Source organism: Chionomys nivalis, chromosome 11, assembly GCF_950005125.1.
Source record: "Chionomys nivalis chromosome 11, mChiNiv1.1, whole genome shotgun sequence".
Classification (NCBI taxonomy): Eukaryota; Metazoa; Chordata; class Mammalia; order Rodentia; family Cricetidae; genus Chionomys; species Chionomys nivalis.
The window spans coordinates 61,238,058-61,264,640 of NC_080096.1; the positions used below are offsets into that span (position 1 = coordinate 61,238,058).

The following is a 26,583-nucleotide window of genomic DNA, read 5'->3' on the forward strand; positions in this document are numbered from 1 at the left end:
GCTTGTCAAGTAAGTTACCAGAAACCTCTTTGTGGTTAGAACTCAGCTCCTTCCTGCTTGACCTATTATTTGATATTTGACCACTTGGTTGCAAGACACTTGCTCTTTCTAGCTGAAATGTCACTGGGGCATCTTGTCAGCTCCCCGACATCTCGGCCTGACATACAATTTTACTTTTGTGTGCTACAAGGCAGAAAATGCAGGGCAATGGCCTTGTTTTAAATTCTGTCAGCATCAAAGACGGTCGTCACTCTTGGGTCTTACCAACAACAAAAACAAAAAACGGAGTCTATTCTGAAGGTCAAAACGGCCGTTACCTTGAAGTTTTTCAGCTTATACTAAATATATCACCTGCTACAGTGGCGTGGGAACTGTCCTTAGGAAGTGCCTAGGCGGACCACGGAACCCTTCCCAGCAGAGCCGCTCTTCCTTCCTTTCAAACACAGACTTGATAAAAGGACAAGGTTTTCAGTGCCTACAGGGACCAGATTCGGCAGTTAACTTAACTTGTTCAAATGGGCAAGTGGTATCATGTAGCTTTACAAGGAGCAAGCTGACCTTCTCACATTGACCAGGAGTGACATTAGTGTGCGGGAGCAGAAGCGCTCACATCATTTCTGTTTTGCACAACCTGCTTAAAGTTTGCAACTAAATGCTTGTCTTCAGCCGAGCTGACAAGAGAGAAGAGGGGCTCAGTGAACCATGGCAGCGCTGCCATGAAATGACAGGAATCATTGGCATACATTTCAAATAGCTCTCTCAATCCTATTAAAGTACTGCAGTCTGGCTTTAAAATAGACAAGTATGAAACAACTTTGATAGATAGAGACTAAAATGGCTTATTGATTTTTTTAAGTCTGAGGGAAATTACCCAAAATGTGTCATTCTTTAACATTTAAAAATATGTTACATAAAAATGAGCAACTGTGATAATAAATAAAACTTAGGGAGGAAAAAGTGGGTTATTTCATTATTTGAGGAGACAGAGATTCCTGCGCACATCAAGATACCACACAATTTTTTAAAGCCCACCCTCGCTTGTATTAAACAAAACTCAACTGAAAAGAAAATCCCCCTTCAAAACAATTTTAATTGTACCATTAACTCTTCCTCCATTTTTTATTTCATAAAGTCATAATCCAATCTGAGATGGTCTTTTGGCATTAGCAGGAATCGCCGCAGAGGATGACTGAGAAGATGTTAGAGAATGGGGTGCTGTATTTATGAATGTCTCCTTTAGAAAGGTGTAAGGTGTATCAAGTTCCGCTTGTAGTGGAAGAAAGTCCCCAACTGTGTCCCCAGGAAGGGCAGCTCTTGGAGGAATGGAGAGGTTGGAATGGTCTCGGGATCCTGTCTGTGGGAAGAAAGAAGCACAATGAATTGTAAACTCTTAAGTAGACGCTACAAAGACAAACGAGGAAGTGGACAAGGCTGGAGGTGTAAAGCAGACGGAGCTTGCCACTAAGTAATGTACATAAAGGAAGCAATTTCCAACTGTGACTGAATCAACTCATCCTATTGCAGCAAGCAATAGGATGCTTCCTTGTTGGACTATCTTTAGATCACCAACCCCCAAATAACACAGAGACTTATCGTTAATCATGAAAGTTGGGCCTTCGTTTAGGTTTGTCCGAAACTAGCACTTATAACTCAGATTAATCTGCTTCTCTTAATAAACGTTGTGCCACATGGCTTGGTTACTTCTGCTCTGTATCTTATGTCTGACTTCTTCAGAGTCTCACCAGCATCTCCCACCTCTCTCCTTCCCAGAGACCTCTCTGTTCCCGAAAGTCCCACCTAACCTCTTTCTACTTAGCTATTGGCTATTCTGCTCTTTATTACACCAATCACAGCAATGTATCTTCACCCAGTGTATAAATATCCCATAACATCCTATGTCCCAGGTGTTTCAGGAAATGGAGGAACAGCAGAACTTTGTATAAGTTTTATAGCAAGAAGTCAATGCAACCAGGCATTTTTCAGTTCAGCTTCAATTCTTTGGTCATACACAGAGCCAACCCCTAGTAGAGTTTCTTCCATTAGTTTATAATGTGCTGTATGGACTGCTTAGGAAATGATCCATGGTGTTCATTTCTAAATTACTTTTAATGATTTAACTCACAGGTATAACACAAAGAAAAATAAGTGCATCCCAGTGATTTCTAGAAAACAATGCACTATGAATAGAGTCTAGTGAGGACTTATGTTATACCTTCATTAACAGTATGACAATACAACCTGTTTTGATGAAGACTGTTTTAAACATCTGGGAATCATTTATAACATACAGATTATACTATGAAATCAATTTCTCATATATAAACATATAAAACATAGGTAGAATCAAAAATCAAACTTTAAAACTGCTATATACCCATAAAATATTTGAAAACAAATTTAACATTTGATAAAGCTACAATTTAAGGCTTAAGAAACAAAATACCAGTAAATAGGAGTTAATATTAATGTGACTGAAGCCTTAAACATGAAGCAGGTGCTATTTTAAAATATCTACACATATAAGAAAATAATGATTAATTTTTAATCAGAATTTTCCAGATTCTCAGCAAATGAATGCTGGTGAGGTAATAGGGTCAGTTATGAGTGCCCACTAAAAACATTCCAGTTTACAGAGCTTTTAAAACACCCCTCTTTTGGATTGAGTTTTTATAATAAAATAACATAAGATACAAGAGTCCGACTCACTATGTCATGTTATACAAAACTATTTCTGCATGTGGAGACAAGGAAGAAACCACTGCTGGCGTTAGGAACATATTAGAAATTCTACTGTTGTATGTGTTACCATTTTTGTGGATTTTTTTAAAAGTACAACTGGAAAAAATCGATGTCTGCATCTAACACCTAGTTCAGCAATTTTCTTTGATCTCTGTTCTTTTGATTCTTGATACTCCACCGCAAGCAGACAGCTGATGGAAATCATCTCTTTTTATGCTGGAAGTTAATAAAAAAAAAAAAAAGTGCCCACAGTGGCTACTCAGCTATCTCCATGAAGCATGGGGTTTAGTGGGTCCCATGGAAGGAAAAGAACTCCCAAAAGCAAGCACCAGTCCTGGACAGCAGAGCTACGGCTCACTCAGAGCTCTTGTTCCGGGCCTGGGTACCTCAGGCTAAAACCTGAGCAGAGGCAGAGGGGACACCAGGCAGAGGGGGCACCAGGCAGAGGGGGCACCAGGCAGAGGAGGCACCGCAGGCAGAGGGGGCACCGCGGGCAGAAGAGGCACCACGGACAGCCTCACCCTCCAGGTTTTCTGTTACAGAGCCACATTCAGAACTTCGGCTGGCTGTGTAAGGTGGTGGCCTCACTACCCAACTGGGCTTGCAGCTGGAAGTGCTCTAGGCCACCTCCTAAGTTTTCCTCTGCAGACCTAGGCAGAGGAAATGTTGGCAGAATGCTGAAGGAGCAGAGGACAGTGGGGATGGACTCTCTTCCTCGCTTTCTTTAGCTTCCTTATGATAGGGGTTTTCGGTGCGTTTGGGCGAAGCTTCAAGTTTTGTTTTTAAGTCTTTCAGAATTTTACAATGTTGGTAAGTTACAGTAATGTGTACTGCTGCGACTCACACAGTGAAACTGCAATTTGAATGTAATGCAGAGTGATTATATCAGGTACTGGGTGCTCTGTTTTGAGAACATCTCCCTTTTATTGTTAGCTGAAGTGTGAGCTCCAGTCATCAAGGTACAAACTCTAACTCATCACACTTTTGCTGCTCGTTCTAAGACTCGGAACCTTTTGGCTGTTCTCTCTCCAGTCCACCTCCCTTGATGGCAATCACCCTTTGACTCTCTGCCCTGTGAATTCAGCAGATTCTCAATGGTGTCCCTTACACATAACGGAGAAATCAGGTCCTGGGGTAGGCGTCTTTCACGCCTACCAGTGCTGTCACACATGACAGGATTCTTACTAAGTCTAGGTGGTATTCCATTGTGCAGATACTTCAGATTTGTCTACTCACTGACTGGAGGACACGGGGTGATTGCATAACCTGACTTGTAAAAAGCTGCTGCAATAAACACTGCACGCAGACATCCCTTCAGCATTGACTTCAAGCAGTCTGGGTAAATATACAGAAGCGGCACAGCCCGGGGTGGGGGTCATATGATAACACTATTTTAGGTGGGGTTTTTCTTCTTGTTGTTGTTTTTCTTTTCGTTTTAGAATGAGTTTACATCTTTATGTTTCAGGTTCTGGTCTAAGAAATCTATTTGTGAAAGGACAAACAGAATCAGATCAGGGGATCTGATCTCCTCCTGGGGTTTCTTCATGTTCTACTGTTTGCCAGTAGCAGAGATGCATGCAGCTTCCAGAAATTTGCTGCACTTGAAACCTCCCTTTTACTCCTGTGAGTCCTCCAGTCTAGTACCTGAGGAACCAGAAAGCCGCCCTTCAGGGAAGAGCTCCACCAAGCGCTGCAGTCTGAAGACTGTGCAGGTCTAGGTATCTACACAAGGCTAGGGTTTGCCTGCTCCTGCCCTCCTCTTTATGTGTCTAATTTTGTGCATGTGTAAAAACACCCTTTCATTTGATAGAGTGTTTTTACTAAATGACCCTGAAAAGCTGTGTGTAGTATTTCCATACTATTTTAAGTCACTCTCAACTTTTGTACATTTCTCCAGACTTTATGTTCTTAACACAGAAAACATTGAAAATGCCTTGGAGAAAAGGGGGGGGATGGACGGAAGAAAAGAGGAAAAGGGGAAGGAGGGAGAGAAAGAGGGAAGAAGGAAGGGAAGAGAGAGAGAAGACAGCAGTGAGAAAAAAGAGAGAATACAAATTTCCTTAAAGATTTTATTCCTCAACGGCCTCTCGCCAGCAGCCAGGCTTATATTTGTGTAAATAAAAACAAATGGCTGCTCCTGCTACTAGAATCACTTGCTACACTGCTTAGCAAGTTGTTCTCATGAAATGAGGTAAAATTTGATTTTAAGTACATAGCCTCAAAAGAGCCAGCACAATATCTAGTGAAAGTTTGATCTGAAAATTTGATGTTTAAATAACAATTAAATATTAAGTATTTTTCTTGTTGCAAATAATATCAAAAGACCTATGAAAATGCTTTTTTAATGTAACAAAGAGGTAAGGATAGTAAAATAACTTTGTAGCAGAGATCAGTAAGAGTTAATATCATTATCTGATCTTACACCCTAAGTCTGAGAAGCCTGTGGCCGTTTAGACTTCTTCATAAACTGTTTAGAGTTCTGGTCGTCTCATATAACTCTAAATTTGGGCAATTTTTAAAGAAGAAATTGGTTCCCTGAAATAAGAGCTAGGTGTCATGTGAATCATGGAAGCGCTTTTATTTCTGCAATGAGCTATAAATGATTCTATTAGAGTTGTTTCAACTGATCAGGTAAATACACACTCACAATATAGATGCACCTACTAAATTTCTCCACTTAAAAAATTTGTGAAATGCAGTAATTGAATACACCCAGTAGCCATTTTTTAAAATTATGATTTTCTAAGAATGTTTCCAAACAAGAAATAAAGCATTCATCTAATAATAAAATAATCACACAACAAGTTGTCTATAAATCAAAGCCGAGGCTTCTAAACAGCTAGCGCAGGCTGCTGTCTCCAGCGCAGCACCCATGATCCAGGTGTGTTTCTAGGACTTATGGTTAAAGAGATGAGGAGAAGCATGATTCACTCACATGCAGATCATGCTAAGCACCCAGTACAGGTTAGCAGACTGCAGCACGCTGCCCAGTTCTGCTATAACTGAATCAGCCATTGAGGCAGTAAGCTAGCCTTCCAAAGTCTTGAATCCTTTGCCTATAAAATAAGGGTCGGACTCCTCAACTCTGAAATACTGCAAGTCAGCTACAGCCCCATGTGTGCTGCTGTATGATAACATACTGGCATCTAACTTCTGTGTGACGCTGACTTTAAAACTCGGGATTTCTAGATATAATACTTACGGTTTTAATACTAAGATTAAGAGAGGTAAGATAGACCATGATAGACCATTCTACTTTAGATGTATATTCTTATTAACTTTTTATGACTCTTTGTGGATTTCACATCATGCATCCCGATTCCTTTCACCGCCCCATCTTTTCGCTTCTACTCTCTGCCCCTGTGATCTGCCCCCTCAAAACAAAAATTAAAAGCAAAAGCAAAAACCAAACCAAACAACAACAAAAATACATTGTAAAAGAATCTCAGCATGGAAGCTATAGTGTGGACCATTGAGTCTTACGGTAGACCCTTTTGTCCGTGCATCTTTATTTATAAGTGTTCACTGCCATGAGACCACTGACTTCTGCTACACTGTGGAACTCCTCTTGGATTAGATATATATTCTTTCTTTAAATTTTTTTTTGATTCTTTGAGAATTTCATACAATGTATTTTGCTCATCTTCACTCCTGCTCCCCCTTAACTCCGACCAGGTCTACCCCCACCTCCCTACCCACCCCCTAACTTTATGTCTGCTCTTTTTCTTTAAATTTAATACCCATTGACTCATATTTCTGGGCATGGAGCATACCCATCCACTAAAGCATGGTCAACCTACCAAGAGTCAAACCTTAAAGAAAACTGACTCTAGCCGGGCAGAGGCAGTACACTCCTTTAATCCCATCACTTGGAGGCCCGGGCAGGCGGATCTCAAGGCCAGCCTGGTCCGCAGAGTGAGTTTAGGACAGCCAGGGCTATCCTAAACCCTGTCTTGGGGGAAAAAAAAAAAAAAGGAACGGAGAAAAAGAAAAAAGAAACTTGACTTTCCCTCCCACAGAAGCCATCACTGTCTACAGCTCTTCTGAGCCCCTTGCCCGCTCCATGCTGCCTGGCTTGATCTTGCGGGCTTCTGTGCGTTCCTGAGGGCAATGGTCTTGTCATGTCCAGAAGACATGGTTTTCTCCTCCCTGACCTCTGACTCTAACGATCTTTCCACCCCCTTCTGTAGCGATGGTCCCTGAGCCATGGGAAGGAGATGTCCCATTTGGCACTGATTCTGAGGCAGAAGGAATGCATACTGTCCGCAGCTTTTGTGTAAACCAAAACTCCATTCGGTTAAATTCTGTAGTATACTTTTGTTACCGTAATCTCCAAGCTGGCATTTCAAGCCCGTATGCTGCTGGCTGCTTTCACACAGAGTGCAATAGCAGCATTTATATTGATGGCAAAACCAAAGCCCCCACAGAGGGAGTGACAATGAGACTCACCATTTCCACTCGGATTCCTAATGTGTCCTAGCGCTAGACTCTCAATACTTAGCATAACAAAATTTTCTTTCCCCCAGAAATATTTGTGCATCATGTTCCACCTCCCTGCTTTCCAGTTTCACGAGCTGGAGTCATGGGACACCACAGTTACACAACCAGAACTGGAAATGAGGCAGGAAATTGTTTTGTCCCGTGGAAAATTCACCACCCTGGGACACAAACACGTACATAGACATCCACCTTCAAGCACACACACATTTATACATGCACTCACACATACATCTGTTATTACACTAAAATACTTATTTCATTTAGCTACTAAGTCTAACTTCCAGTACGATATTCCAAACCTTATCTACGGTTTATACATCCTTCTCCCTCTAGGTTGCTAACCCTTAGCACAGACTAGCTTGACTCGAGCTTACTGATGACGGAATAGGGAAGGAGGCAGTGGAGCTTTAGAAAGAACTCTCTATGGTCAACAAACATCCTAAAGGCCCCACATACCTAGAGATTTAGAAAGGTCAATCATAAAAATAAAGAGGAAATCGGAAACCTGGCAGAGACACCTACACACTTGTCACATAATTTTGTCCTCCAGCAGAACCCAGCTCCCAGGTCTATGTCTCAATTCAGCCGCAACAGCTTTCCTGACATGGAAATTTGATGGATTAATGACTCTGTGTTTCTATGCTTCCCCACAACCAGGACCTTTGCTGTGCAATTTCTGAGCTTTCTGCTCCCCTGTCCAGCCTCATCGACATTTCTGCTGGCGCTGTGAATCCAGTTTGTGCCAGAATGTACTCCACAGTACACACTCAGCCCTGCTCCATCCACGTCTTCCTTGCGGGTGACTTCTCCACCCTTCAAACTCTCTGGTCAGAGCTTCTTTCTCCGGTAAGGGCTTTCCAGAACCTCTCCCTACCTTTTCCCAACTACACTGATGACAAACATCAAATCACAATTCATATTTCCTTGTAAGCATTTATAATTATTTGTATATTTTTGGTTTTCCCTTAGAACCATGAGCACACCATATGGCGAGATAAACCATGACTTTGTATCTCTAGCATAGCCGCTTAGCTAAGACTAAATAAGGCTCCTGATTGATGAGCGACTAAGTGAACAAACCATCAATATTATCACTTTATAGTTTGGGTCTCGCGTTGATATTTGATTATTTTATGCATAACAGAGTATATCTCACATAGAAGTCCCACAGCACAGCAGAAAGAAATGAGTTTGGAAGCTAAGCCTTCTCAGATTCCTATTTCATTCTGTTATTTAGTAAATATGTGATCTTTGACATATTACTTACCCTATTTGAGCATTTATCTGAAATAAAATAAATGAAATAAAATCCACAAAAATGCAATAATTTGTGTTTGACTTCTCTTTTCTGCTCTTAGTGACAGTAAATGATATGTTTTTTTTATTTATTTATTTTTTTATTTATTTGGTTGGTTTGTTTTTCCTGAGAGGGTTTCTCTGTGAAACAGTCCTGGCTGACCTGAAACTCACTCTGTAGACCAGGTTGACCTTGAACTTACAGAGATCTGCCTGTCTCTGCCTCCCTAGTATTAGGATTAAAGGAATGTGCATCACCACCGCCTGACTCCAGTCTATTTTCATAGCTAACATCTATTAGTTTGTATATCAGGCATCATGGTAGGCTCAGCTTGGTAGCCATTGCATACATTCTCATAACTCAAAGAGAAAAATCCCATGAGTCCCCATATCTTACTGTTGAAGAAACTAAGGCTCAAGGGGTTAGAATTATGTTGCCACAGGTTACTGCTTGCTGTAGCAGAGAGAGCTGTGAATCCTGATCTGGTTCAATCGCTCAAACATCAACCACTGCCCTCTCATGCCACCCAAAGCAGAGACTGTCTCGGGCTTATCTCACATCACAGCCATTTTATATGGTAAAGGTTCAGAAGTCTTGGTGACTGGGCAACACAAATGCATTCGTTGTGCTGGAGGCAGAAATGGATGCTGTATTTTGGGAAGCATGGTTGTAGCACAATCTAGGCTCTGAGTAGCCACCGCGGCACAGGAGATAAACGAGCTACACAGCACTGACATGGAGCGAAAGTCCCAGCCTTTTTACCAGGACTTTAAGCTGTTGTTAGGTCCCAATGTGAGATTCGGAGCTGAAGCTGTGAATTACCCCAGAACATTTAACTTAATTTTAAATTATTTTAAAGATGTCTTGTACCTGACAAGATAACAGCTCCATTGTCTGCTCTTGGATGTTTAAATTTCCTGATGTGGTAAGAGCTGGAAAAGGAAGGGAAGAACTTTCCTGGACAGTTTTTGTTTTTTCTTCTCCCACTTCCCTTCTCATCCCACACTCTGCTTGTTCCTGACTTCTTATTTCCTACATACCTGAGTGGAGAGCTCCAGAAATGGGCAGGAAAAAAAAATCACCTTTTTCCTGTCTTAGAAACCTGTATTTCCAAACAACTCAGAGAGAATTCAAAATGTAAATATATTCATATGATCAAATATACAAAAAGAACAAGAACCGAACAAACACAAGAATACAATGGAGGAAATCCTTGGGTGAACTGGTTTTTAGATATGTGTAATACACATGCTAATCACAGGAGTGATTGTCCTAATTTACAAGACTTATGCAGTTAAAAGAAAAATCTAATTGGAAGATAAACCAATGAAGTATATTTATTATAACAGCAGTCAGCTATAACAGAAAGTCTACACAAAGTAGAATCCAGGCCATTCCTATCTTGGTGGTTTACAGCTCACTTCTTAAACTGTGGGCTGCAACCCTATAACTGAATGTGGAAGCTATATAAAAAGCTGTCAACAATAAGAGATTTCTTAACACAAAATCACCAAAACTTATTCCAAAATCAGACGTGTATTAGTGCACCTTCAAATTATGTTTTGTTAGAATATTTGATGATAAGTTTGTGTAGGCGGAGTTTTCCTGTACTGTGGCCACTTCCCAAATAACTGACTTGGAGACTCAATATAAATTGTAAATGCTCAGCCAACAGCTCAGGCTTGTTACTAGCTAACTCTTACACTTCAATTAACCCATATTTCTTATCTATGCTTGGTACCTTCCCTCAGTACTCATCTTGCTCTCTCTGCATCTGCCGGCAACTCTCCAACTCAGCTCCTCTTCACCCCAGTATCCTCAGTTTGGTTGTTCTGCCTAACTTAATCTTGCCTTGCTATAGGCCAGTCAGCTTTTTTTATTAACCAATGAGAGTAATGCATATCCATAGTGCACAGAAGAATCACTCCACAACGTTCTCTTGGTTTGAGGAACTGGAGAGATGGCTCAACAGTTCAGATCACTGGCTCTTCTTCCAGAGGATCTAGGTTCCAGCCCCAGCACCCAGACGGTAACTAACAACTGTCTGCAGCACTAGTCCCAGAGAATCTGATGCCCTCTTTTGGCCCCCGCTGGCACTGCTTGCATATGGTCAGGTAAAACACCCACACAAATACAAATATTTTTAAAAGGAAGTTGCTGACTTGAATTTATTTATTTATTTATTTATTTATTTATTTATTTATTTATTTTGGTTTTGTGAGATAGCGTTTCTCTGTAGTTTTGGTGCCTGTCCCGGAACTAGCTCTTGTAGACCAGGCTGGCCTCGAACTCCCAGAGATCCGCCTGCCTCTGCCTCCCCAGTCCTGGGATTAAAGGCATGCGCCACCACTGACCGGCCTTGAATTTATTTTTTTTTAAAAAAAAATTAATATTAACTTTGGTTTAGGAGAGAATTTCCATAAGTTTCTGAAATGGCCCTAAACTTACTTCTGTCATGTATACATTCATACAAAATGGCATTCTCAGTACTGACCATTATAAAACCAAAGTATCAGTCAACTCTGAAAAGTATTACAGATGCTCTATGTCCTGAAACATGAAATATTTAGCCACTGTTTAATTCTTTATGTAAAAATAAATAAGCATCCATTCTATTAGAATAAAAATTTATTTCAATGGATAGTAAAATGGTATATATACCAAAGAATCATTTTCGAAGTAATCTCTTTGATTTATAGCAGCAAATGTTTGCTTTGAATACTTAGTTTATACACCTATTTATCCAGGGTTGCAGAAGAGCTGCTTGGGGGGAAAAGTGGTCATGGTTGGGAAAAGTTTAAGAAGCCCTTCTCACCAGTACACTGTATGCTCCTTGCAAAAACTGCTGAAGAACTGGCTGCTGTATCTGCATCCTCATGTCTTAAAGGCAAGCACTTTACCAACTTGAACACGTCCCCAACCCCTTAAAACTAGCATTTTTAGTTACATCTCACTCGCTGGAGTTCAGGTCATATGGCTAATTTAGTTTATTTGGGGTGGGTGGTGTCTAGGTAATGTAGCTTATTTTCCCCTTGAACGTCACAGGTAATATTCAGAAACTCTATTACTAAGAAAGAAAAGCGCAGAGGAGGAAGGTCCGGTAGGCTCTGTCCCAGGCACAAATAGCCTGTTTGGTTGGGGTAGGAGGACACAATAGCCAGTGAATATATGGAAAGGTAAAGTTTCACTATGATTAAACAAACATAACACAAATATGCCAAGGAGAAACATATTCCATCCATCAGATGGAAACCACTCAGATGATCACCCTGGATACATACTCACCATTTCTGCCACAAGGCATTTCTTTTATGAGCACCTCATACAAATCACCCAAAAAAAAAAAAAAAAAAAAAAGTCAAGCACCATGGCCTGTAATCCCAGTACTTTGTAGGTTGAGACAGGAGGCTTGCAAACTTGAGATCAGGCTAAGATACATAGAAAGATCAGGTCTCAAAATGAATTAATCATTGGTCAATTCATGTAAAACCTCCAAGAAGAAAATTAAAGTCTCCATCAGTAGACGTCCATTTAATTGATATATGACATATTCAAATAATATAATATGTTTAAAATCTGAGGCAAATATTTAAATTCTTATATAGGAATATCTTCATGTAAAAAAAGCTCAAATGAGAATTTATATGTAAATTCACATACATATATATGCACAGAAGCTCCTTGACTCATAGTAGATCACACCCCATACACACAACATACGGTGACCATGCATTTTAACACATCTATCAAGCACAGTTGACAACAAAGCACACTGGTGCAGCTGTTTACTCCTGTGCCTATAAGGCTGATGGGAAATACAGCTCATTGCTGCCACTCAACACCACAGAAAAACATCCTAGGGCATGTGGCTATTCCAGGAAATCAAATCCAAACAGAAGTACAATTTCTACTGACAAATGTTGGTGAGGAAAGATGGTAAAAAAAAAAAAAAAAACAAAACCCTAAGTACATCCATGGTAACTCAGGTCTGTGTGCATTACGTGTATGTCTGTGCACACACACACACATGCATGCATATGCATGTGTGTACATATATGGTATACAATAATATGTATATGTGTGTTTTCATTTAAGAAACAAAGTACATTCATGCATGAACAGCTTTTTGCTAAAAATGAAACATTAAAAAATTAACTTTGGAATGTGAATCATAAAAAAGCACTAAATTTTTATATTTCTCCATGATTTCTTATGTTTAAAATTATTTGACTCATTAGCCAAGGTTGTGAACTGAGTTCACAAAATTGGAAATATAGGTGACTAACAAATAAATTGGAGGAAATAATGCATCCTTATCAGCAGTTAAGAATGGGAAATAAATGAGATATTTCATGCTAATGAAAAGTGAACTTTAAAAATGATGGTACTGAGTGTTAGAGAAAGCATGGTGAAGAGGAAGGCACAGTGATGGACCACGGTGACCATGACTGGGCACCTGTCCTGAACACTGTGACTGAACAGCTCCACAATGATTCAGTTCCTTCTAGTAAGGGAAGACAAAGCCCAGAAGCGATCCAATATTCAACCCCAGAGGCACAGCTCGAGCGCTACCCTCACCTATGAGGGCACAGTGCAGTACAGACCTACAGCTTTATACCTTCAGGTCACACAGGCAAATGCTTAGGGCTGAACATGGGTCAGCAAACATTTTCTACAATGGACCAGATAATATCTGACAGGTAATATTTGTCAGCTATACATTTCTACAATACCTAAAATGTGTCACAGAAAATATGTAAATAAATTATCATAATTATATCCCAATAAAATTTTGTTTACGGGCACTGAAATTTAAATTTCAATCATTTTTATGATTCATGAAATATTTCTTTGACTTTTTTCTACAATTTAAAATATTAGAACCATTCTAAGATTGTGGTTTGAATGAAAATGGCCCCCATAGGCTCATAGGGAATGGCACTATTAGAAGGTGTGGTCTTGTTGGAGGAAGTGTGTCATAGTGGGTGGCCTCTGAGGTTTCAGAAGTTCAAACCAGGCCCAGTGGCTCACTTGCTCTTCCTGCTGCCTGCTAATCCAGATGTAGAACTCTCAGCTCCCTCTCTAGCACCATGTCTGTCTGCTTGCTGCCACGCTTCCCACCATGAGGATAATGGACTAAACCTCTGGAATTGTAAGCCAGCCCCAATTAAATGTTTTCTTTCATAAGAATTGCCATTGTCATGGTATCTCATCATAGCATAGTTTTAAATATGGTTGTTTTCTTTAAGATCTTTTTAAAAGGTGTGGATGGGTGTTTGCATGTGTGCACGCATGCATGCACACGTGAGTACAGGTGCCAGAGGAAGCCAGAGGTGTGGGTTCCCCCGGAGCTGGAGTTATAGGCGGTTGTGAGCTCCTTGAAGTGGGCACTGGGAACTGAACTCAGGTCCTTTACAGGAGAAGCAAGCACTGGCACCAGCTAACCAGTCTCTCCAGACACCAGGATTGTTTTCTATTCAGTTCTTTGAGTTCCTAGTATGTTTTGGACATGAGCCCTCCTTGGATGTACGACTTAGTTGCAATCTGTGGGCTTTCTCTGTGCTTTGTTAAATGTTTCCTTTGCTATGCAGAAAGTGCCTACAAAGTATCAGATAGCCTTTCCAGCTATGAAGATGCAGCAGTGACCTACTCACGAAAACGTTCCCTATTTTCAGAATGAATTTCTAATCCTTAATTAAGCTGTACACTTGAACTAGCTCTCCTTGAGTCACAATTTGCCAAAGTAACTAACTATGCAACGACACGACTGCTCTCTTCCTCCTGCAAGCTTTAAACAGCAATGCAGCCAAAAGATCCCCAGCTTTGCGCACTGAGAAGGTTCGGGAATGAGCCAGGTTGCCCCGTTCTCTGACCTACTCACACAAACCTGTGAACCCTGGTGCAGTCCCGATCCAGAGCACCACCATCTGCCACTCCTAGATCTGCGATCCCCACGTCACGTCCTGCCTCGGATGTCCTAGCAGGCTCCCTGGGCCACACAGGTGATGTCACCACCCAGACTGGCCCTATCTCACAATCACCTCTCAGTCTTCTGAGAACTGTGGTCAGGCCACTCTGTCTGGAACCCGGTGTTAGCAGATTCTGACTCAAAACATTCTCAGCCGCCAGCTCCTTCACTGAAAGACCAGTGCCAGTTCCTAGAGCTACACAGAGGTCACTCTCTCCACTGCCCATCTTTTTCTCTGGCTGTGTGCAAAACAATAATGCCAGTAGTTGCTCATAAACTGCTAGGGCTTTCTTCCAAATTAACTACCGCCCATCAGTTTGTTAGGAAGGTCTGCACGTGTTTGAAATGGAGTTTGGAGTCAGAATAAGGTGTCCCCTAGACAATAATTTCAAACGGACCTCAAAACTCTTAACTGGAATTTTTCAGCAGTTCTTCCAACTGCCTCGCTTTCCCCATTCTTAATGTATTTGTTCACTGAAGTGCCTGGGGCTGCATCCAGGGCCTTGTGCATTCTGGGAAGGCACTCACCAACCAAACTACATCCCCAGTGTCTTGAATGCATTTTTAATTTTTTAAACAAGTCATTTTTTTTCAGACTGTTTCCCACCTTATCTCTTCTTTATTGTATATCCACTAATTACTTGAGAATACTTAAATTTACTATTAAAGATGAGCAATAAAACGCGATAAATGAAACGCCTAAGAAGTATTAAGCACAGATAACAAATCAGCAAGTAATTTTCAAGACACAGACAGAAAAAAAAAAAAGACACAGACAGAATCCATCTGATAAGAATAAATAAGTAGCTTATAGGACATACTACTCTGTAGCGAGTGATGGAAAGACTGCATAAGGTAGAGATTCTAAAACTGGCCCCAGAACTGCAGTTAAGACCAGAGCCACTCAACAGCTTATGTGGCAAACACCACCCCTGAGTCTCTCTTGGAAACTATGTCTGTGTAAGTGATTCTCGGAACCTCCTTTTCAAACTTTATCCCTGGTCCTCCTAACCTTCAGAATGGAGCGAGTTGGTACAGTAGCGAGAGGTAGGTCATCCGAACATCGCTTAGCTAAAAAAGCAGCTGCTGTGACTGCCCCTGCTTGCTCCTTAGAGCCTCCTTTCGCTTTCAGCAGTATGCTTTAATCCGCTGAAGCAGCCTGGGGGCTTGGGCCTGTGCGATCTTCAGTTTCACCTCTCTGGGGAAACTTTCAGCAGCATACGCTGTTGTAGTGAGGTAGCCTCCCCCAGACCGTCACCTCTGCTCAGCAGAGTGAGGATCCCAAAGCTTGCCCTGCTTTCCCCTGCTCTCGGCTTAGGAAGAGGCTTCTCTGTTGGCCTAACTCCTATCAGTTTTCAAGATTCATGTCTGCTCTCCCCTTTGCAGCAACATTTCTCTGCCATCCATGGCCTTGCGCTAGGGTGAGGGGCCTCTCCTTTTATCCTACCGACCCTCCGCTTGTTTAGACCCCACCATTTAATACGGTGACCACATGCCAGTGGTTACACATTCATCAGAACTCAAATTAAAACTGAAGCTCATTTTCCTTCTCAAACAAGCCGTTTCCCAACCACTCAGACGCGGTGTGTTCTAGTGGACGGCACTGACTTGGTGACCATTCCTTCAGGAACACAGGTGTGGGCGGGTCTGTTTGTTTCTGTTTTCCAGGGCCCTGTGCAGTGCAGACACACAGTGGGTCCTCTGCAAGCCTGCCTACCATTAGCTGAGTGAATGAATAAATGAACTCCAATGGAAAGAACAGTTTTGATACCAGACGCTTTCTGAAAACATTTTTATTTGTACTCTGACTTTATTTTCTTTAATTCCCGTTTCCTTCAGCCCCTCCTTTTGAAGCGTCTACAGCTTCCTCACTCTTCCCGTCTGTTCATTGTTTAGACCTTTGGTAGCTGCTACACGGCGCTTTGCCTAGACCTCTCAGAGAAGCGAGGGGAGGAAGCCTAGAATGGGCAGTCGCCACCGACTCTCATCGTGTCCATTCTCAGGTCACGTGACGGGACATCCTGAGGCAGGGAATGCATGGCACTCCCGCTGCTTTAATTGCCCATTTTCACCTCCTCTCGAAGAAGATCCCGTTAGGAGCTAAATCTGGAGGTGATGTAACGGTTTGATGTAAACCTTCAAAGTTTCCTTTGAGGTGGATGTCTATCTGCTTGGGTAGAAAGGGGGAAAAGAAGGAATTTACATTCACTTTGCTAAACATTAGCATCTTTTGTTCGATCATTTGAATGCAGGACAGTTAGAGAGAAACAGCTTGGAGAACAAGAGTTGACATCCACAGTGGAAAATCTTTGAAGGTGCTTGGATTCAATGAGGGAGAAAGTGAGCCGAAACCGTATTTCAGCTTCCTAACTGTGTTCCAGTCAGCGGGAACTTCGTGACAGGTCTCTGTCTCTCAGCTCCACTTGACTGGCTTTGGCTGACATCCAGCTGTCAGACGGAAACCCTTTCCCAGGCCCCTAACATGCTCCACAGCCTCACCCAATTAACTCCCTTTCACTTGCCACAGCAGCGAAGAGCTTCATAATAGGTGGTCGGGGTGCGTGGTGTCTGCCTGCCCTCGAACTGCTCACGCCCAGCAAAATGTTTAACGACTTTTCTTCTTGCCTGTGTGCTCAGAACGAGGATGACACAATTTAGTCATTTCATGGATTGAACTGGACAGGAAATCTAGGAAATATTACAACAATACATTAAGTGGCTCTAAAATAGGCCTCTATGATGAAAACTGAATGAATATCAATAATTTTTCTGGAAAATGTTGTTAAGCTACTCAAAGCATTTTTGGATGAAATGTATTGTACTTTCAAATGTTTCTGGCTAAGATGTAGAATTTTTGTACTATTTTGAAAAATGATCTGAGTTGTTCATGTATTTTCTTTCATCTCCCTCTATGTTCAGACCTAAGTATATCATCAGTTTTCATTTAGGGAGAATCTGAAGATTATGAAAAGAATAAATGTTACACTGAAAATAAAGGAAAGAAACATAAATTCTACGGCCTTTGTAGACCTATATTCATAAAGCTACACGATGAAGACAGCACAAAGGGTTATGGTTTTAAGACGGGGCTTTTATTATTGACATTCAAATGCAGATCCCTGTAGAGATTCAGGCAGGCTTGTGATTTCAATTCCAAATAGTCTATCCATAATCACAGGTGAAAATCTAATTAAAGAATAGGGAGTTGTAGCCTCCGCCAGCAGAGGTAACCCCAGAAGAGATAACTCAGTGCCAGGCTAAGTGGTTCAGCGATAACTCACCAGTCTGAGTGAGTGTGCGCAGACTTCTGGAGCTCTTAGAATCAGGTCTTCAAGCAGCTGTGTTCCCGTGGTGTCTCCTCACAGTGAAATCTTCCTCTGCATAAAACTAGCATGTGCTGAGCACAGCTCACGTTAAACTGAAGGTGGGAAGCCATGCGAGTGCAGAGGTGGGTAACTTAGGAACCACCCGTCTGAATCTAGAATCCGGTTCATCGCCAGACCTCTTTCAGTACCCTCACACAGATAATTACACTTGTGACTTGCATTAGTTAGCAGCACTTATATAATTTGTTAATTATAATATAATCTGGCATCTACAGTGCCAGAAAGATGGCTCACTGGTTAAGAGCACTTGCTGTTCTTGCAGAGCTTGGGCTTGGTCACTAGCATTCATGAGGTAGTGAGAAACCATCTGTAATTCTAGTTACAAAGGATCCAACACTATCTTCGAACCTCTGGGAGCACCAGGAATACATGTGGTGTGTCAGATAGATAGATAGATAGATAGATAGATAGATAGATAGATAGATAGATAGATAGATAGATAGATAGATATGTGTATGTGTGTATGTATGTATGTATGCACATATGTATATATGTGTGTATATTTATATGCAAGCAAAAGACTCATACACATAAAATAAATCTAAAATAATTTTTAAAGAAGTACAAATGTGTCTGTGATCTCTCTCTCTCTCACTCACACACACACACACACACACACTCGCACACAAAGCCATCAGACCCATGAGTAAAGGTATATCAATTCATTCTGCCGATGGCATAATGTGGTGCTCAAAAATAAGGACTTGGAGGATTCTGGAAAGGCACCACTGGTGAAAGCACCAAGGACCATCTACACAATGACTGCCCTGGCAGAACAAGACTATTTGGACCTCTGGACTCCTCCAGGCTGTCGGCCTCCAGGGGAGCTTGGACTGCTTCGCTTCATCTTGGCCTGCCTCAGCACTTACTAAGCAGCTGTCCATTCGTCTCGCCAGTCCTCGTGGCCAATCCTGTGCACAAGTTCGAGGAGCAGCGTACAGCAGCTTGAGTGGCGATAGAGCACAGAGCCCGTTCAAGCATCAGGGCCCACGACAGCAGTGCAGAGGAAGGGATTTGTCGCTGTGTGCCTTCCACCGCCCCCCCGCCGCTGAAGTGACAACCAGAGGCTGTCAAGTGGGCATCTACTCCCTCTCCAGTCTTTATTCTTTCCCAAAGCCAGACAGTAAGGCTACAATATTCAAAGCCTTCTTCATATATGGTATACAGGTTCAGTCAGGAAGCATTAGAGAAAATTAGTCTATACCTCACCTCACGGTGACGCCTGGCACTAGAGACAGTCACAACAACAACCACAACCATAAAAAGCAAAAGCAAAACAAAGTCCAGAAAACCCCAAGAAAGGGTGTGGGGTTTGATTTCCAGAGTCTACACTGTTAAATGCAAACGACCAGTATACAATAACGCCAACAAATCACCAGAAATCTAAAGAATCAAGAATAAATGGCCCATTCAAAGAAAAAAAGCAAATTAAGAGGAAATTGATGGAAGGTGTGTAAGACAAAAATGTTTTAAAGTTTTTTAAATTTTTTTTATTTAAATAACCTTTTTTCATTTATTTTACATACCAACCAGTTTCCCCTCCCTCCTCTCCTCCAGTTCACTCCCCTTTCCCATCTACCCCACTCCCCATCTGCCCCTCTTCCATCTCCACTCAGAAAGGGGCAGGCCTTCCATGGGCTTGCACAAAGCATGGCACATTAAACTGAGGCAGGACCAAGCTCCTTCCCTCAAGTCTAGGTGGGGCCAGGCATTCCAGCATGGGGAACAGGTTACCAAAAGCCAGCTAAGCACCAGAGACAGATACTGCTTCCACTGTTAGAAGATTTACTAAGAGATAAAGCTACACGATTGTCAGACACATGCAGAGGGCCTAGATCAGTCCCATTCAGACTCCCTGACTGTTAGTCCAGCGCTGGTCCATGAGCTCTCACAAGCTCAGGTCTGCTGTCTCTGTGGGTTCCTCTATTATGACATCCCTGGCTCATATAATCCCTCCTCCCTTTCTTCCACAAGACTCAGCACAGTACTTGTCTGTAGATCTCTGCCTCTGTTTCCATCAGGCAGAGGCAATTAGGGAAGTCACCATCTGCTTACAGTAGGTGGCCAGAACCCTCTCTTAGTTGGGTTCATCCTCCTGGATTCCTGGGTGTTTCCCTGGCACCAGGTTTCATCCTAACCCCAAATGTTTCCCCATCAAGACATCTCTTTTGCTACTCTTACCCTCCATCCTGCCTCCAACCCACCTATAGCACCCAGTCTGTACAAGCTGCTCCCTCTAGTTCCTGTCCCTCCATCCGTGCCTCAAGTTTACCCAGATCTTTTCTACTTCCCCTCTCCCAGGAAATCCATGCATCCTTCTGAAGCAGAATGCATCAGGTGGGGGGAATGCAAATTAAATATTCCTGCACTAGCTTCAAATCCTACAATAGCTCCTTTTTTTCTTTATTAAAAGGGAAAACTCAAGGAATAGGAATGGGGGTCCAACATCCAGGTGTGAAGCGTGTGAAGGGGGGGCAAGTGGGCAAGAACACTGGTTTTCTTGGTACCCAAAGTCATGCTTCAACCTGGACCAGCCTTTCAAAGACCATTGGCTGAAGGAGACTCCCCATCACCTCCCCCTTTTGTCTAAACAAGAGAGTTCTAAACCCAATACAAAACTATATACAGTAAGAACAGATATCAAATATAAAAATTAGTATAAACAATATCAAGCAAACAACATGCTAAATGTTTCAATAATTATTCTAACCTAAGAAGTCTAAGTCTTTTATTAGAAATGGCTTGACTAGATCATAAGAGGACAGTAACTATGGCTATCTAATCTTCAACACCATCAAAGGCCTGAGAAGGGAGATAATATTACTTTAGTAGGCAGGAAAGTCAACCAAACAGCTTCCAAAATGTGCAGTAGATGACAGAGACAACTGGCTACCTAGGCAATCACCCAAAGTCTCATTTGCAATGCTGAAGCAACCAACTTTGGCTAAGGCCTAGAGTAACCGACAGACCATTTTCAGAGGTCAGAAAAATTTTCAAAACTGTCTCACCCTGTCTTGGCAAGACTTGGCAGTACTTTCTCTTGTATCTTGCTCGTCCATTCCAGACACTGTGCATTTTGTCAGTGGTCAAGGCATGGGCAGTTCCTTGCCCAAAGGCCAAGAAGAAAACAAGCTCCAAGTGGAGTGTCTTCAGTGCTCAACATTCTCTTGGGAATAGTTTGGTGCTGCCAGGAGCAATTGTGTCTCATGTCAACAGAACCATAATTTATTTAAATGCCATGTTCTATAGTTCTTTGAAGTGGTTGAAGATTATCTATCTATGCAGACTACAATCTTTATGTATCTAAAAAAACCTGATAAGTCTAACTATAAGTATGACAAACATCAATAACTATTGAGCTATAATATTTAATACCTATATAATGGTGTGGGACAATTGTATTCTGTCAATTATGTTTTAAATAAACACTGATTGGCCAGTAGCCAGGCAGAAAGTATAGGCAGGACAACCAGGCAGGAAGTAGAGGTAGAGCAATGAGAACAGGAGTATTCTGGGAAGGAGGAAGCTCCCTCCCCAGTCCTATCCAGACACCGAAGAAGCAGGATGTGACCTGCCCCACTGAAAAAGGTACTGAGCCATGTGGCTAACATAAATAAGAGTAATGGGTTACAGAGCAGTGAGTGCCTGACTAGAGGGCAGGCCTCAAGGTCCCCGTCAGGGAACGCGGGCCCCTGCTGCTGGGGCTGCAGTGTCTGCTGTGCTCTCCTGGACCTGCTCTGCCTGCCCCCTACTTCCCTTGGTCCCTGGCTCACTGGGGCTACCAGGAGTCCCTGTGTAGGTGCTGAGAAGTTCCATCTGGACGGGTGAGTGTGTACTAAGCCTGGGGCGGACTGTCCCGGTAGAGAGCACAAACCCCCCTACACTAAGGCTACCCAACCAGAGCGGTGAGTGCCTGCCTAGCGGGCAGGCCTCAGCAAACCCCCGAAAGGGAGCGCAGGCACCTCCAGCTTGTACTGCAGTGTCACCTGTGTCCTACGCGACCCCGCCCTACACCTTGCATTTGGCCTTCTTTCCGCGGGTCATTGGAATACCAGGCATCCCTGTTTTGGTGTTGAGGAGTTCACCTGCAAGGGAACGGTTCCTGCCCCTACACTGAGGAGATACACCCAGAGAGTTAGTCACAGCAAAGACTGGTCCAAGACACCAGGCCTCTCCTGGCTCCATTTGAAGGAAAAGATGGGCAGGCGCCAATGCAAGAATTCCCCCAACAACTTGAAAAGCAACGTGACATCACCAGAATCCAGGAATCCCGAAATGAGAAGTGTACACCCTAATCCAGAAGAATTAGAAGAATTCGACTCAAAAGTGAATTATATGAAAATAATAGAGGACCTTAAACAGGAGGTGAAAAACTGCCATAATCAATTAGAGATTACAAACAAAAAGGTAGAGGAAATGAATAAATATCTCAAAGATACCCAAGAAAACCAAGAGAAACAAGAAAAAGTAATCAAACAGGTAAGGGAAACAGTTCAAGACTTGAAGAATGAAGTGGAAGTAATAAAGAAAACACAAACCGAGGGAAGGATGGAGATGGAAAATTTGGATAAATGAACAGGAACTACAGAGACAAGTACCACCAACAGATTACAAGAGACAGAAGAAAGAATCTCAGACACTGAAGATACCATAGAGAAAATAAACTCTCTGATCAAAGAAAACAGCATAACCAACAAATTCTCATCACAAAACATTCAGGAAATCTGGGACACAATAAAAAGACCAAACCTAAGAATAATAGGGATAGAAGAAGGAGAAGAAGTACAGCTCAATGGTCCAGAAAATATATTTAATAAAATTATAGAAGAAAACTTTCCCAACCTTAAGAAAGATATTCCTTTGAAGGTCCAAGAAGCATACAGAACACCGAATCGACTAGATCAAAAAAAAAACATGTCCTCGTCATATAATAATCAAAACACAAAACATACAGAATAAAGAAAGAATATTAAGAGCTGCAAAGGAAAAAGGCCAAGTTACCTATAAAGGTAAACCTATCAGACTTACACCTGATTTCTCTATGGAAACCATGAAAGCCAGAAGGTCCTGGATAGATGTGATGCAGAAACTAAGAGACCATGGATGCAAGCCCAGACTACTATACCCAGCCAAGCTTTCGTTCACTATAAATGGAGAAAACAAAATTTTCCAGGATAAAAACAAATTTAAACAATACGTAGCCACAAATCCAGCCCTACAGAAAGTAATAGAAGGAAAATCACAAACCAAGGAGTCCAACAATGCCCACAATAACTCAGACATCTAATGACCCTTCACCAGCACAACTTGAAGAAGGAAAACACACAAACTCTACTACCAAAAGAAAGAAAGAGAGAAAGGAAAAATGACCGGAGTTAACAACCATTGGTCATTAATATCACTTAATATCAATGGACTCAACTCACTTATAAAGAGGCACAGGCTAAGAGATTGGATTCGAAAACAGGATCCAACATTCTGCTGCTTACAAGAAACACACCTCAACCACAAAGACAGACATCTACTCAGAGTAAAGGGCTGGGAAAAGGTTTATCAAGCAAACGGACCTAAGAAACAAGCAGGTGTGGCCATACTAATTTCTAAGAAAGTTGACTTCAAACTAAAATCAATCAAAAGAGATGGAGAGGGACATTTTTTACTCATAACAGGAACAATTCACCAGGATGAAGTCTCAATCCTGAATATATATGCCCCTAATATAAAAGCACCCACTTATGTAAAAGAAACGTTACTAAAACTCAAGGCAGTCATCAAACCACACACACTAATAGTAGGAGATTTCAACACTCCTCTCTCACCAATGGACAGGTCAATCAGACAGAAACCTAACAGAGAAATAAGAGGATTAAGGGAGGTAATGAATCAAATGGACTTAACAGACATCTATAGAACATTCCACTCAAATAAGAAAGAATATACCTTCTTCTCTGCAGCTCATGGAACCTACTCGAAAATAGACCACATACTCGGTAACAAAGCAAACTTACACAGTTACAAAAAAATATCGGTAACTACCTGTGTCTTATCAGATCACCATGGATTAAAGTTAGAATTCAACAACAAGGCTATCCCCAGAAAGCCTATGAACGCATGGAAACTGGACAGTCAACTACTGAACCACACCTGGATCAAGGAAGAAATAAAGAAAGAAATTAAAGTCTTTCTTGAATTCAATGAAAACGAAGACTCAACATACTCAAACCTATGGGACACTATGAAAGCAGTACTAAGAGGAAAGTTCATAGCATTAAGTGCCCACTTAAAGAAAACGGAGAAAGCACACATTGGAGACTTAATAGCCCACCTGAAAGCTTTAGAAAAAAAAAGAAGCAGACTCACCTAGGAGAAGTAGAAGACTGGAAATAATCAAATTGAGGGCTGAAATCAACAAAATAGAAACACAGAAAACAATCCAAAGAATCAATGAAACAAAAATCTGGTTCTTGGAGAAAATCAATAAGATTGATAAACCCCTTTCCAAACTAATCAAACGGCGGAGAGAGAATACGCAAATTAACAAAAGCAGAAATGAAAAGGGAGACATAACCACAGACACAGACAAAATTCAGAGAATCATTAGATCTTACTACAAAAACCTGTATGCCACAAAATTGGAAAATGTAAAAGAAATGGACACTTTTTTAGATAAGTACCATATACCAAAGTTAAACCAGGACCAGGTGAACAATTTAATAGACCTGTTAGTCGCGAAGAATTAGAAGTTGTTATAAAAAACCTCCCCACCAAAAAAAGCCCAGGTCCAGACGGCTTCAATGCAGAATTCTACCAGAACTTCCAAGAAGACCTAATACCTATACTCCTTAATGTATTTCACAATATTGAAACAGAGAAGTCATTGCCAAATTCCTTTTATGAAGCTGAAGTTACTCTGATACCAAAACCACACAAAGACACAACCAAGAAAGAGAACTACAGGCCAATCTCACACATGAACATCGATGCAAAAATACTCAATAAAATACTGGCAAACCGAATCCAAGAACACATTAGAAAAATTATCCATTATGATCAAGTAGGCTTCATCCCAGAGATGCAGGGCTGGTTCAACATACGAAAATCTATCAATGTAATCCATCATATAAATAATCTGAAAGAAAAAAACCATATGATCATTTCATTAGATGCGGAAAAAGCATTTGACAAAATTCAACATCCCTTTATGATAAAGGTCTTAGAGAGATAAGGAATACAAGGGTCGTTCCTAAATATAATAAAAGCTATTTATAGCAAGCCGTCAGCTAATATCAAATTAAATGGAGAGAAACTCAAAGCTATTCCACTAAAATCAGGAACACGACAAGGTTGTCCACTCTCTCCATACCTCTTTAATATAGTGCTTGAAATTCTAGCAATAGCAATAAGACAACATAAGGGGATCAAAGGGATTCAAATTGGAAAGAAAGAAGTTAAACTTTCATTATTTGCAGACGATATGATAGTGTACATAAGCGACCCCAAAAACTCCAGCAAAGAACTCCTTCAGCTGATAAACACCTTTAGTAGCGTTGCAGGATACAAGATCAATTCCAAAAAATCATTTGCCCTCCTATACACAAAGGATAAGGAAGCAGAGATGGAAATCAGAGAAGCATCACCCTTCACGATAGCCATAAATAGCATAAAATATCTTGGGGTAACTCTAACCAAGGAAGTAAAGGATCTGTTTGACAAGAACTTTAAATCTATGAAGAAAGAAATTGAGGAGGATACCAGAAAATGGAAGGATCTCCCTTGCTCTTGGATTGGGAGGATCAACATAGTAAAAATGGCAATTCTACCAAGGGCAATTTATAGATTCAATGCAATCCCCATTAAAATCCCATCAAAATTCTTCACAGATCTTGAGAGGACAATAATCAACTTTATATGGAGAAACAAAAAACCCAGGATAGCCAAAACAATCTTATATAATAAAGGATCGTCTGGAGGCATTACCATCCCTGACCTCAAACTCTATTATAGAGCCTCAGTATTGAAAACAGCTTGGTATTGGCATAAAAACAGAGAAGTCGATCAATGGAACCGAGTAGAAGACCCTGATTTTAACCCACAAACATATGAACACCTAATTTTTGATAAAGGAGCTAAAAGTATTCAATGGAAAAAAGAGAGCATCTTCAACAAATGGTGCTGGCAGAACTGGTTGTCAACGTGTAGAAGAATGAAAATAGATCCATATCTATCGCCATGCACAAAACTCAAGTCCAAATGGATTAAAGACCTCAATATTAGTCTGAACACACTGAACCTGATAGAAGAAAAAGTGGGAAGTACTCTACAACATATGGGTACAGGAGATCACTTCCTATGTTTATCCCCAGCAGCACAGACATTAAGGACAACATTGAATAAATGGGACCTCCTGAAACTGAGTAGCTTCTGTAAAGCAAAGGACACTGTCACTAAGACAAAAAGGCAACCCACTGACTGGGAGAAGATCTTCACCAACCCTGCAACAGACAAAGGTCTGATCTCCAAAATATATAAAGAACTCAAGAAACTAGACTTTAAAATGCTAATGAACCCAATAAAAAAATGGGGCACTGATCTGAACAGAGAATTCTCAACAGAAGAAATTCAAATGGCCAAAAGACACTTAAGGTCATGCTCAACCTCCTTAGCGATAAGGGAAATGCAAATTAAAACAACTT

At 41.4% G+C, this 26,583-nt stretch overlaps 1 protein-coding gene across 2 annotated transcripts in view; it reads right to left on the bottom strand.

Annotated features, from left to right (window-relative positions):
- Positions 1 to 1,132: 1,132 nt before the first annotated feature.
- The window catches only part of Ccdc171 (coiled-coil domain containing 171), a 339,088-nt gene continuing 313,637 nt past the window's right edge, over positions 1,133 to 26,583 (bottom strand). For both annotated transcript variants that reach the window (XM_057784865.1, XM_057784864.1), the window contains exon 25: positions 1,133 to 1,354. In XM_057784865.1, the coding sequence (XP_057640848.1) occupies positions 1,133 to 1,354 (222 nt within the window). The remainder of the gene's footprint in view (positions 1,355 to 26,583) is intronic.